Raw genomic sequence first — 12,570 nt, forward strand, 5'->3', positions numbered from 1 at the left:
AGGATGAGCCGGGTTAGAGCTGAGTTCACGTGATTTCATGGGGCTCAGGGTATCGTGTTTCCTGACACCCTGACAACCTCAGGTTGTCTGGCCCCCTGGCCCTGGGGCGATTGGCGCACTACATTGCCTAGTGTAAAAGCTCAGGAAGGGAGATGGTCGGGGTGGGCTGGGGTTGGCTGTTTTGCATACAAAAGGTGTGCTGGAAGGGTCCTGTAACTAGGGATTAGCTAGTCCTGACAGGAGCTGTCCTTCCCAGGTCAGCAAGATGTCAAAGGATCATAAAATACAGAAAATAATCAACATAACTAATACAAGGGTGGTCACGATGAGGAGGCAGCAATGGGAGAAGGTGAACTTTGTGAGGTGGGGGAAAGACAGGGCAGTGAGAGAGTGGCTTGGGAAGGGGTGGGGGCTGGCTGGTCAAGGTGGTCGGGTTGATTGGGAGGTTGCTGTGCACCTGAAGGACAAAGCGGGGGGCAGAGCCTTCCTGCAGAAGAGACGGCAGGAGCAGGATGGCTAAGATGGGTTCCAGGGTGAGCGTGGGCGAGCAGTGTCCGGGTGGAGCTCAGTGATACGGCCTGGACGGGCTGCTCACTGCAACTGAGATGGGACCCTGCTGGGGAGACGGCTTAGGTGGAGCGGGAGACCCAAGAGCTCTGAGTCATTGATGCTGGAGGCGCCACCTGTCACCCAGTGGGTGCACCAGCCTGCGCTCAGGGCTGAGGTCTGCGAGTCATCAGTGTAGAGATGGCCTCTGAGGCCACAGACTGTATAAGACCAGTTATGGGAGAGGGCTGAGGACTGAGCCGCCGGGCACTCCGATATTCATGGCCAGAAAGAAGAGCAGGTGCAGCCATGGAGGCAGGGTGAGGACCAGTGAGGAGTCCGTTGTCCTGGAGACCAAGTGAGAGTTTCAGGAGGAGCTGCCAACAAAGCCGACAGGGCCAGGAGGCTAGATTAGGGATGGCATTTCCAGAGGGCGACTCACCTTGACCCTCCCTTGACCCTCAATGAAGCAGAATGTTACCCATCCCCAAAAGAACCCCTTGCTTCTTGTAAGCAGACCTGTATTACCAGAAAATTGTACTCAACAATTGTATTTTGAATTCCATCTATAAATATTTGTGGAGCCTCTTTTCTCTCTGTAACTTTAGTACCTAATATCTTCCATTTTTCCTGTTGAGCCCACAAAGCCTAATATATTTACCACCTGGCCCTTTATGGAAAATTTTTGGACATTTTGAGGGGGCATTCTGAGAATGGCTGAGGGGTCATGGGGCACACAGGACCCAATGCAAGGTACAGTGGCTTGGCACTGAGGACTACGGCATGGCAGCCTTGAGGGTCCTGGTAGGTAGAGGCTCTGCCAGGCCTGAAACATGCTAGGAGTGCTCTTCGTGCTGCCCGATCCAGCCCAGCCTCCTCCTGGGGCTTGGTCTCAAGGAGGAGGGGGGAGGCAGATGGGAAGGTCACGGAGAGTGCAGTGGCTAGGGAGGGGTGAGGGTGTCTCACCAGAAATATGTCACTGTCCCCAGTACTGCCCCTCATGGCTACTGCAGTTCTGAAATGTTTTAGGCAATGCTGTGATCAATGTCTGTCTGTTTCTGATCAATATCTGTCTGCTGCACTGCACGCAGGCAGGGACCAGCTCTGCTCTCCCAGGTGCCTCAGATACCAAGCATAAGGCTGTTGCTCCATCAATATTTGTTGGAAGAACCGGTGAAGGAATCAATGAATGAGCAAATCAACAATGCCCCACCCCCACCACAATGCCTGGCCCAATGCCTTGTGCATAGTAGGTGTTCAGAAAATATTCGCTGAGAAATATTTTGGCTTTCTTACACTTTCTAGTTCAGGTGTGTATGTTTGATGCCTTTGAGGCCCTGGGCAGGGCTAAGCCCTGGGGTGGGGCAATCTGCTTCTGATGTGACTCAGGGCTCGAGGGACTCCTCGCCACAGCAAGCCCATCAGACAGCCCCTGAGGTCTGCCTTCAGGTAGGCACAGACAACTCAGGCCAGCCAGCCCAGGGCAGGGAGAATACCTGTGCCAGCAAGTCTCGGCTGAGAGAGCCTTTTGGCAGAAATTGTCACGTTTATTTCCCTTGTTTTCCCCTAGAAATCCCAGTCATCACCTAGACCCTTGATGGGTCGAGCTGGAGAAACCCCTGGCCCAGATGACCCCAGAAACCACTGCCCTTTCCTGAGAGAATCTGAAAGGGGGGCATTTGAAATGGAGAGAGAAGAGAACCGACCCTCAAAATGCAAACAGGCTGCTAAGAATAGGATCCTGGGCTGCTGCTGAGGGTGTACAATGCACAATGGTTAAAAGCACTGATTCAGAATGTGTGAGCTGCCATTCTGCTCTCTTTCTGGGAATCTGAGCTGTGTGACCTCAGGCAGGAGAGCAGCCTCTCTGATCCTCAGTCTGTACTTGTTAACTCTGCAAACCACTCAGGAGCACAACAGACTCATGGGTGCAGAAAGGGCCTGTGGTGTGTCCCCAAGGTTATGAGATGGCTGTCCCAGGCCCTCTGCTGGGGAATTGGGCTTTAAATCCAGCTCATCTGGCTCTAAACTCAGGGCTTCCCTTCTTCCCACGCTGTCCGTGTCAGGGGCAGAGTTTGGTGGGTGCGAATCAGTCTCTTTTGATGGAAAAACAGCAGAAGGGGGATGGCTCATTACCTGGGGGAGATGAGCAAGGATGCAGGGAGAGGCAGCTGGGACTTCCCCACCCTGATTCCCTGGCCCCCTCCTCAGGGATCCATGGGCCTCTGACCCTGGACAAGTCACAAGGCTCAGCTGAGGCTGAAACGCCTTGTCCACTTCTAGATCTCACCAGAACCTGACTTTAAAGGGGCCTTTGAAAGCATTCAGCACTGAGGGGACACCCCAGAAAGCTCCCGGGATCCCCAGTGGCCCTCAGGCCTGCCAAAGACCCTCCTGGAATCTGGCCTTCTCATGCTGCTGGCCCAAACTAGCAGCTCTCCACCATGGGAGGGGGTGTCTCTCACAGTCTCTGTGCCCCAGACCCGGTGCCCAGCACCTATAAGACAGTCAGCAGAGGCTGCCCAGCATGGAGTAGACCAAGTCTCCTCCTTGCTTTGCCACAGGTTCGACAATGAAGAACCCAGGTGCAAGCCTGAGTTGGGTCCTGGGTGCCCCATGGCAGAACGCAGCCATTTACAGGTAGCAATTGAGGGATCCCTGGTGCTCCTCCCCAGCCTCTCATGGGCCTGCTGCAGTTGCCCGCGAGTCCCCGCCTCTGCCTTTGTACTCAGCCCTTATAGTCCAAGGTCAGCAACCTGTGTATCCCGAGGCTCCCAGAACGGCCCACAGTGCTCCGTCTGCTGCCCCGGACCCGAGTGGGAACAGGTTTGCAGAGGACACTGGGGATGAGCCAGGGGAATGGGGACAGGGCTGGTGAGGACAGAGAGAGTGGGGGTAAGGCCAGCCTGTAGCCATCAGTGACACTGGAGGCCAGCCTTCCAAAGCCTAAAGCCGTGAGGCTGGGGGCCATGGAGGTCCCCAACCCCTGAGGCTCTCTCAGGGACTGGAAAATGTTCTAACCATTTCTGCAACTTTCATAAGCTGCTGCCTTTGAAGTGAGATGAAGTCAACAACAGCGGAACTTCCGCAAACTGAAACTACTCAGGTGGCTGATGTGTGCAGTTCACACACATCCTGGAAAACTCACAAAGGAACTTCACAAAAATTTTTAAAAATTAAAAAGGTAAATAACTGGTAAGCACTCAAAAATTACTTCTACCAAGAGCTGGAGAAATTGTCCTGTCTCAGTTGCAGGCGACATGGCTGACGCTTAGAAACCAGGTGACCTTTCATGGGAGAAAGACTGTGATGTGACTTCAGGATGATGTGGGTCTGTGGCCTGCCTCCTCGTGTCACCCTGTCCCACGCACTGCACTACCCCACTCACAGGGCCCTGCCTGGACGGGAAGATGCGCCGTCCCGGAATAGATGCATCCAGAAGCTCGGCCTTCTGTCGAGGGCAGCCCCCTCCCCACTCAGACCTGCTCGGACCATAAAGTAGAGCACAGGGAACCGGCCAGGGGGTGCCCCCTCCATCCCACGCTTGCCTGACTGGCCGCCTCTCCACACCACCCTCCTGTGGTTGGCTGAGTAACAGCCTTGGAAGATGTCCACATCATAATCCCTAGAACGTACAAATATGCTCCCTTCTATGGCAAAAGGGGCTGTGCGGATGTGATCTGGAGATGGGGAGATGATCCCCGATTATCCATAGGCCCAGTGTCATCACGAGGGTCCTTAGGACAGCAGAAGTGTGAGAGTCAGAGAAGGCCATGTGATCTCGGAAGCAGAGTTAGGCTTGATGATGCCATGCTCTTGACAATGGAGGAAGGAATCACCAGCCATGAGTGCAGGTGGCCTCTAAAAGCCGGAAAACGCAGGAAAACACTCTCCTAGAGCGCCCGGAAGGAACCAGCCCTGCTTATCACTTGACTTTAGCCCAGTGAGACTGACTTCAGACTTCCGGCCTCCAGCACTGTGGGATCATAAGCTTGTGTTGCTTTGAGCCACTAGGTTTGGGTGATTTATAGCAGCTTCTGTAGTTTGGATGTGTGAACCCCAAACCTCGTGTTGGAATCTGATCCTCAATGCTGGGGTTGGGTCTAATGGGAAGTGTCTGGGTCATGGGGGCAGAACTCTCACGAATGGTTTGGTGCCTTCCTGGGGGTGGTGAGTTCTTGCTCTACTTGTTCCCACAAAAGTGGGTTGTTAAAAAGAGCCTGGCGCCTCCCTCCCCTGGAGCTGTCCTCCCCTCTATGACATCTGCACAGCCAGTCCTCTTCACCTTCCACCCTGAGTGAAGCAGGCTGAGGCTGTCACCCAATGCCCAGTCCCCAGCCAGCAGAATCGTAAGCCAAACAAGCCTTTTTTTCTTTTATAAACTCCCAGCCTCAGGTATTCCTTTACAGCAGCAGAAACTCACAAAGCTCCCAGAGCGACGGCTGCTCCAGCCAATGCAGCTTCTGCCCGCATGGGACCTATTCTGCCTCTGCTGCTCCGCAGGGAACCTTGCCCTGTGAAGTGATGGGAAAACCCGATTCATCAGTGATGTTTCCCATCAGTCCCCATGGGATCCACCTCACCATAAGCAGCACGGCTGCCTGGAGGGTGAGATTTCTGGAGCAACAGGAAAATACCCACCCACACAATCTCTCTCTCCACACTCAGGGGTCCCTAGAGTTCCTCCACCCGGAGCACAGACTTTGCTTCAGTTCCCAAATTGAGTCATTTTGTGGGGAAGAGGCGTGCTCCTCATCAGGATCCATCCTGAGGGCTGGTTTCTTGGTGGGGAGTAGGTGGCCTCAAGGGAGAGGCTTTGAGAGGAAACCTGAAAGGGAGGAGGAAGTCGAGCCCTCAGCTCTCAGAAATGCTCTCAGCCTATCCTGCTCCTGACTCCCCCTCGCCCTCCAGTCCCTGCTGGGCAAAGCCATTCCTGACGCTGGCAGGAAAAGACGGGCTTTTCCCTATCCCAGGCCTGGACACACCAGCCCCCAACCTCAGCACACCACTGTGGAAGGTGGTGCTAGGGAGAGAGGCTCCCCCAGGAAGGTCTGCCCAGAACTAGGGGACCCACCAGGGTCCATGCTGTGCTCAAGAGGGCCCAGCTTCCAGAGCCCTAAGCCTGAGAGGTCCCTTCTGTATGGGCTGAAAAGTGTCCCCCAAATTCATATGTTGAAGTCCCAGGCTCCAGTACCTCAGAATGTGACTGCATTTGCAGATAAAGTTTTTAAAGAGGTGCTGAGGTTAAAATGAGGCGATCAGAGCGCGCCTTCATCCACTCCAACTGGTGTCCTTATAAGGAGGAAGAGGCAGCAGGGACATACAAATGTGGCCACATGAACACACAGAGAGAATCCGCCATCTGCAGGCCCAGGAGAGAGGCCCCCGGAGAAACCAGCCCTGCAGTGCCTTGAGCTTGGACCTCTGGCCTCCGAACTCAGAAAATCAGTTTCCACTGTTCGTGGTCTTTTGTCCTGGCTGCCCCAGCTGAGCGCACACCACCTCCTCCTGCGGGCTTGCCCTCAGTGGAAATGGCACGTGCCAGAGACGCCGGGGGTCTCAAATTCACAGCTGCCAGGGGCCAGGCAGGCCACAGGAACGAGACCTGTTGTCACCTAACCTTCAAATTTGAAGGTCTGAAGACAACACTAGGCCTGACTGTGGGCTGGGCCAGACCTCCCACCCTGACTCACGCCCCAACAGGACTTGCACGGGGGGTTCCTGGTAGCATCTGAATCCTCTCTCTGGTCTTGGGTTCTCCTCTGTCTGCTGCTGGCACGACCACGCCTCGTCTCTCACCCACCAGAACGGCTGTAACTGCCCTTTACACATGCCTGTACAACTCATGTGGGTCTGACACGAAACCACCGCAATTCATTCACGCATACAGGACACCGTAAAAGCACCTTCCAGGAAGAGCTGGGCTGCAGAGGAAGAGCACGCGCCCCGCAGGCATCACTCATATGGATCCATCTTTAATTATGTTAAATATTAATAAAAGTACAGCATAACTGCGGTTCACTTAACGTACTTTACAGGACTAAGGGAGTACAATTTAACACAATCTGGTACACAGCTTTTGAGAACACAAAGGAACTTCAATACCACGTCATGAGAAATGCTCCAATTCACTTTGGTTTTGAATGGCAGGCTCGAGAACCACCGCCCAGAACGGAACCTGTGCTGTCAGCAAGAGCCGGGCCTCGAACCAGAGGAAGCAGAGGCAGCAGATGTGCCCTCTAAGAAAGGCTCCTGGAGGGAAAGACCATGTCTGGATGGCATTGATTGGCACAGAAGGGATGGGCCTGCATATATAAAAAAGATCCGCATAATAAACCAAATAATATTGGAAATAATACCTTCAGTAATACTTCTGTAAGAAGCAGAATTACACCACATGTTATTCACATGCATAGGAGTACATAAGAAAAATCCCTTGTTGTAATTATGGTTGGTATGGAATAGTAAAATATGTACTGAAAATGACAAGTTAATTGGCAGAGAAATTAATCTATAAAGGGTTGTGTCCAGAGTGGAGGAGCCTCATCAGCAACTGAACAGAACCCACTCAGAAGATGCACCCACCCACACGTGCACACACGCGCACACACGCACTCTCTCTGTACTGCAAATAAATATACACACGCACTGAAGTGATCTCTCCCTGAAGCATCCTTGTGCTCAAGCCAGGTTTCCCTGCTGGTGGCTGCTCCCAGTGCCGCCTATAAAGGAGCAGGGAACTGTCCCTGCCGGTGGGCGTAAAGGACACACAGCACCTTCAGTAGCAGAAACAGCCCCGACCACCCTGGCGCCGAGCCCTCTGCAGGCCTTCAAACAGGCTGTGCGTCCCTTCTCCAATGGCAGAAAGACAACAGCACCAGGAGGGGACGGAGTGACTGCAGATCCTCCCAGCCCCGAAGCCCAGTCTGTCTCACACGTACAAGTTAGAGTTCGGGAGACAGGTGTTTGCCCTTTCTGGCTTTGGTGGATGAGATCTTGGCCTGGGAACTTTGGTTCACAGGAAGCTTCCCTTAACAACACTTGAGTGCAAAGCTTCATCCAGATCCCACCTGGGCTGTTGCCAAGGATGCTCAGGCCTTCTCTTAGTCTTCCCCGTGACTTCCAAGACATGACAAGACCTCTAGCCCCTCCAGTGGTAAACCAAGCTGCCAAGTAGCCTGCGAAGTTCCATGAAGAACACGGCTCTTAGAGATCTCATTCCAAATCTCAATATGCCGTGTTCAGCCCAAGCTCAGCTTGTGCACCGTGTTTCAGAATTGGGACACAAGTATCTGCAGTCCTTTAGCTGGGTGAGGAACTTTGACCACATGTAGTAGAGAATGTGGAAATAAACTCTTCCCAATGGGAAGGCAGAGAAACGGAGCCTGCAGCCGGCCAGAACTAAAGATTAAAATCCTCTGTTTCTCTGATGATCTTATAAACCTGATGAGGGCTTGAATTACCTAGATTTTCCATGAAGTTTTCAATTCCTTGAGGTTGCTCATTCTGGCATTAACAGTAAAAATTTCCCTTCCAATTATAAACTTAGTTTCTTGAGAAAAAGTATAAAGAGCAGCAGAGAGAGAGCGGGGGCTGGTCAAATGCAGAAAGTGGTTTGTTTTAAATGCATTCGTTTTCTGTGTTAACATAAGTAAAGTCCACAGGACAGGATAGGTCAGAGAGATGAAGGTGCTGCCAAAAACTGACTTATTTTTTCCCTTTTGGAAACAGTAAGGTAACAGGGTTTACATCTGAAGAAACTGCAGGGCTGACTTTGGAGTAAAGGAGAAAAAAAAAATGGAAGAGCCTCCATTCTCGAAAGACTGCAGTTCTCTGTCCCAATGAGTTTTGCGATCTCAACTAGAGTGTTTCAGAAGTGAATGTGATATGATGACACCTGTGAAGATAGCCACTGAATATAGACAGCCTGGGCAACACAGCGAGACCCCATCTCTAGGGGGAAAAGAAGTGAATGTGAAGTGTGAGTTCCAGCCAGGCCATGACCTGTGGCGTGACCTCTGGCGTGCTGACTCAGCACCCAGACTCAGGCTCTCCAGAAGGCGGAGGCGGGCAGGGCAGGCCGGGCTGCCTCCCCAGGTGTTCTCTCCATGCCCAGTGCAGGGCATGCTGGCTGCCTCCCCACACTTCAGGAGACTCTCGGAGCAGAGCTGGATTTTTGAGAAACTGGGGTCTCTGCTGGCCTCAGATAGAAAAGCTCTCTGAGGGGCCCATTGCTGAGCTCTTGAACATCACAAAGGAAATTCCAAAATGGTTCTAATTCATGTGTGCCTAGAGTGGCGGAGTCCTGGGGTTCTCCACACCATGAGTGAAACAATTCCCCACAAAGAGAGATTTGTAAAATCCTGGCGATGACAGCACAGACGGGCCCAGCACGTGCAGCACGAGTTCAGCTCTCACGTTGTCTTCCACGCAAATGCCTCATCAGCAAGGACCTGCGCCAGCCTAGCATTGAAGGGCCTGTAGAAATCCCGCAGAATCTTCTGTGTGATCGGCCACATGGGCCCCAGGTTCCGGTCCTCGGGACGCCGTGCATTGGATGCGGGGCTCTTGGTCATCAAGGCCTCCTGCTTCTCACTCAAGGGCCCTAGAATAAAAGAAGATGAGTCCTGTAAGGCAGGAGGCATGGCAGGAAGTAAAAGGGACTTGGCAGAAATTCCAGCTATGCTTTGTATTCAGACAGGAGTTTCCTTTAAGAAGAATGTATTTGGGGATTAAAATTCTTTGGCTGGATCCATTTTGGAGGCACCAAGGGAGGAAGGTGGAAACACCATTAGGAAATTGCAAAGAAATTCTACAGCGGGCGCAGGATGCCCACCCTTGGGGGGGCCCAACTGGCATTTAATAACGATACAGCGCCCAAGGCTGACCTGAAGGATTCCCTTCCAATAGCCCTGGATGGGCTGCTCCCAAGGGTGTCAGCTCATCCTTGGAGGAATGTGCAGCCTGCCGGCCACAGCCCATGGGCTTCAGTCCTCCTGCTCAGCATCCCTCCGGAATTCCACCATCATCGTTTCTACTTTAGGCTGCTCATGCCAAAGGCCCCAGGCCTGGACAGTTTCACCCTGTGCATCTTGCTATGAAGTGGCCATAAGGAGGAGGGTAGGGAGGAGGCCACCTGTCCCCAGAGCCCCCACTGGCTGAACCTCCATCTACAGCAAGGAGATCGTGAGGAGAGGCCCTGCCGGCAGGGGCTGTCGGTCACCCCCACATCCCACCCTCTGGGCCACAGCTTCTTGGTGTAACCCATCACTGCTCAAGCCTCTTTACCTGGGGCTCTTGGGATCTGGCTAAAGTCCTTAGCCCATATACAGAAAAAGCATGTCCGAGTATCCTAGGGTCATATAAGATACAGAATTGACTTTACTGTCCATCTTGGGGACAAAAGACAAGCTCATTAATAAGACAGAGTCAACATGGGGCCAAATCAAAGAAAGATGATTCTAAGCCTTGGAAGGGAAAGAACTCATCAAAATCCATCATATTACCAGGTCTCCAAAAAAAGGAGAAACAAAATCAAATGATCAAAGAGGCCCAAGTCCCAGTGGTAGGCAGATATATTTCCAGAAATATTCAATTAACAAAGTTCCTGGGCAAAACCATTAGTCAGGGCTGCAGGAGGTATTCTGGGAAGGAGGGCAGCTTGTTCCGAGCCTGCTCAGCCTTTCAAGCCATCCTTGGGTGCCCCATCCACATGGGCAGCACTCGCCACCTGTACACATGCCTCTGCCAGCCATCATCACAGCCAGTAGTGTGGCCTGTCACCACAAAGTGCCGCTCAGGCCCCTGGGGGAGGGGGCTGGTATCCACATGCTAAGGGCCCAGCAGCCATGACCAGCAGCCAAAACTCAGCCATCTCCAAGAACACCCAAGATGATACAATGATCTGTCTGTTCCCTCCTCCAAGCCCCATATCCTCTTCTCCAACCCCCTAGTGACATCCTGTTGGTCCTACAAAGCTCAGCTCTCAGGCCCTTCCCTTCCACGAAGGCTTCCTCATCCCTGCAGTAGCTGGGATCCCAAGCCATCAGCACATAACTTTCAAGACAGTGCTGACCTTCCCCATGGCAGCCTACCTATCATTCAGTTAGGTGTCCTACGAATTCCTCCTCTGTCTTCACTAGACCATAAGCTCCCAGAAGGGAAGCCAACTCCTCTTCTCCAGGGACTCCCTCACCACAACCCCACTAATGACCTGTGTGTAGTTGGTGCTCAATAAATGGTAATGAGCAGGCCTCTCTGAGGGCATCCTGAGTGCTTCCAGCTCAGCCCATCCCCATCCAGCTGGTCAGGTCCGCATTTGACCCAGAAGGCTCCCAGAACAAGTCCATGGAGCTCATGCTTTGCCCCGTGAGTCTAAGCACCACACTCATACCTAGGTTCAGAAACTGGAAGACCTTGTGCATGGTGTACTTGACATTGGATGCATGATCCTCCAGGCGAAGAATGAGAAACTGCTGCTTGTCAAAAACGCTGAGCCAGTCCAGAAGGTACACAGCATAGAGCCCGACCTGGAGCCTCACCTAGGACCATAGAAGAAGGGCATTATTTCAGGAGCAGTGGCCCTGGCATCATAGGGCACTTTTCCAATTGTGGCATGGCATTTCACTATACCACAAAAGAGTTACCCTAGCAAAGTTAATTTCAGAAGCTGGATTTTAACACAAGGCATTCTTGCTTCTTTATGGGGAGTTTTGTGCTGCATGTACAAAGAATTCCTATACTAGGGGCTGCATTTAATCCTCACAACACCCTGTAAATAGCTCCGTGCCTCCGCTTCACAGGTAAGGACTGAAGTGCAGGGAAGAGGTCAAGGGTGTGCCACCCAGTGGTGCGTATGTTCTTTGCACAATATCCTGGCTGTTTCTCCACTCCCCAGGTGTGACCTCTATGCCTAGCACACAACGGGCTGTGAAAAATCAACCACAGACACCCCAAAAACAACCTAGATGAGTGACAAGCCAAATGCCTGCTGCCACAGGAACAGCCTTGACCGTGAGGGTATGTGTCAGTCAGTGTCTAATCGGCACTTAACCAAGTCCACAGGTGATGTTTCTATTTGAATCCTTTCTTCTTTCCATTACCCATTTCCTGGGTCTTCATCCTTCTGTTTCTTCTCTCGTGCCTTACCGCAAGCTGTGTGGTGAAGATTTAACTCTACTCAAAGAGAGCGCTAGTCTTTCCCTTGGCTCCTGGGGGGTGATCTCTAGGCCCCTGGACATCCTCCCAGACAGAAGTGTCTTGGTTGGCCTGTGGGCTTTGGCCATAGGCAGGCTGACACTGTGATTTATGATGGGGCTTTGGGCCATGTGGTATCAGTTCTGACTGGTAGGACTGGAGGCTGAAGGTCAGCCACAGGAGCTGCATGTGATGGAGCCCCAGTAAAAAGCCTGGACCCCGCTCCACGAGGATTGTCACACACCACGGCTAGTGGCGCGAACACCGTGTATGACTCCACAGGCAGTGGACTCGGAGCTCTGAATCTGGGTCCCCCTGGACTCTGACCCTGCACTTCCTCCCTTGCCTGACTTTAATCTTCCATCCTTTCCCTGTAATAAATCATAACCATGAGAGTGATAGCCTCCAGTGTGTTCTGAGAATACTTCTGGAAAATTACTGAACCTGAACGTGGGTTGAGGAATATCTCTCTTGAACTTGCAACTAGTGTTGGAAGTGAGGGAGTCTTGGGAACAGTTTAACCCCACAGTTTACCCTAAACTCTTAGCAAAGCTTCCATTAAAAAAAAAAAAAAAAAAAAAAAGCTTCTTCCCCTTTCACCATGAGGCCCCCTTCTCCAGGGTTCTCCCCTTGCCCCTTCCCCACGTACCCAGGGACCCTGCTCTGCCTATCTGTGTCAGCCCAGAACTTCTCATCTGCCACCAATCCCTTGGTTGATGCCCCATCTACACCTGCCTGAAGCTGACACAGCCTCCTGGCTGATCCTCTTTCCTAGGTCTCTGCACTCCCATCTGTATCCTGCCACCAGCATGGGCTTTCCAAACCGGT

At 52.4% G+C, this 12,570-nt stretch overlaps 1 protein-coding gene across 3 annotated transcripts in view; it reads right to left on the reverse strand.

Annotated features, from left to right (window-relative positions):
• Nucleotides 1-6,501: 6,501 nt before the first annotated feature.
• Nucleotides 6,502-12,570, reverse strand: part of CHST15 (carbohydrate sulfotransferase 15) — an 84,165-nt gene continuing 78,096 nt past the window's right edge. For all 3 annotated transcript variants that reach the window (XM_032281936.1, XM_032281935.1, XM_032281934.1), the window contains exons 7-8: nt 10,940-11,087; nt 6,502-9,151 (exon numbers count right to left, since the gene is read on the reverse strand). In XM_032281936.1, coding sequence (XP_032137827.1) covers nt 8,961-9,151; nt 10,940-11,087 — 339 coding nt within the window. In that variant the 3' untranslated portion in view covers nt 6,502-8,960. The remainder of the gene's footprint in view (nt 9,152-10,939; nt 11,088-12,570) is intronic.

This window comes from Sapajus apella, unplaced genomic scaffold (assembly GCF_009761245.1).
Source record: "Sapajus apella isolate SASKATOON/1434 unplaced genomic scaffold, GSC_monkey_1.0 scaffold13, whole genome shotgun sequence".
Lineage (NCBI taxonomy): Eukaryota > Metazoa > Chordata > Mammalia > Primates > Cebidae > Sapajus > Sapajus apella.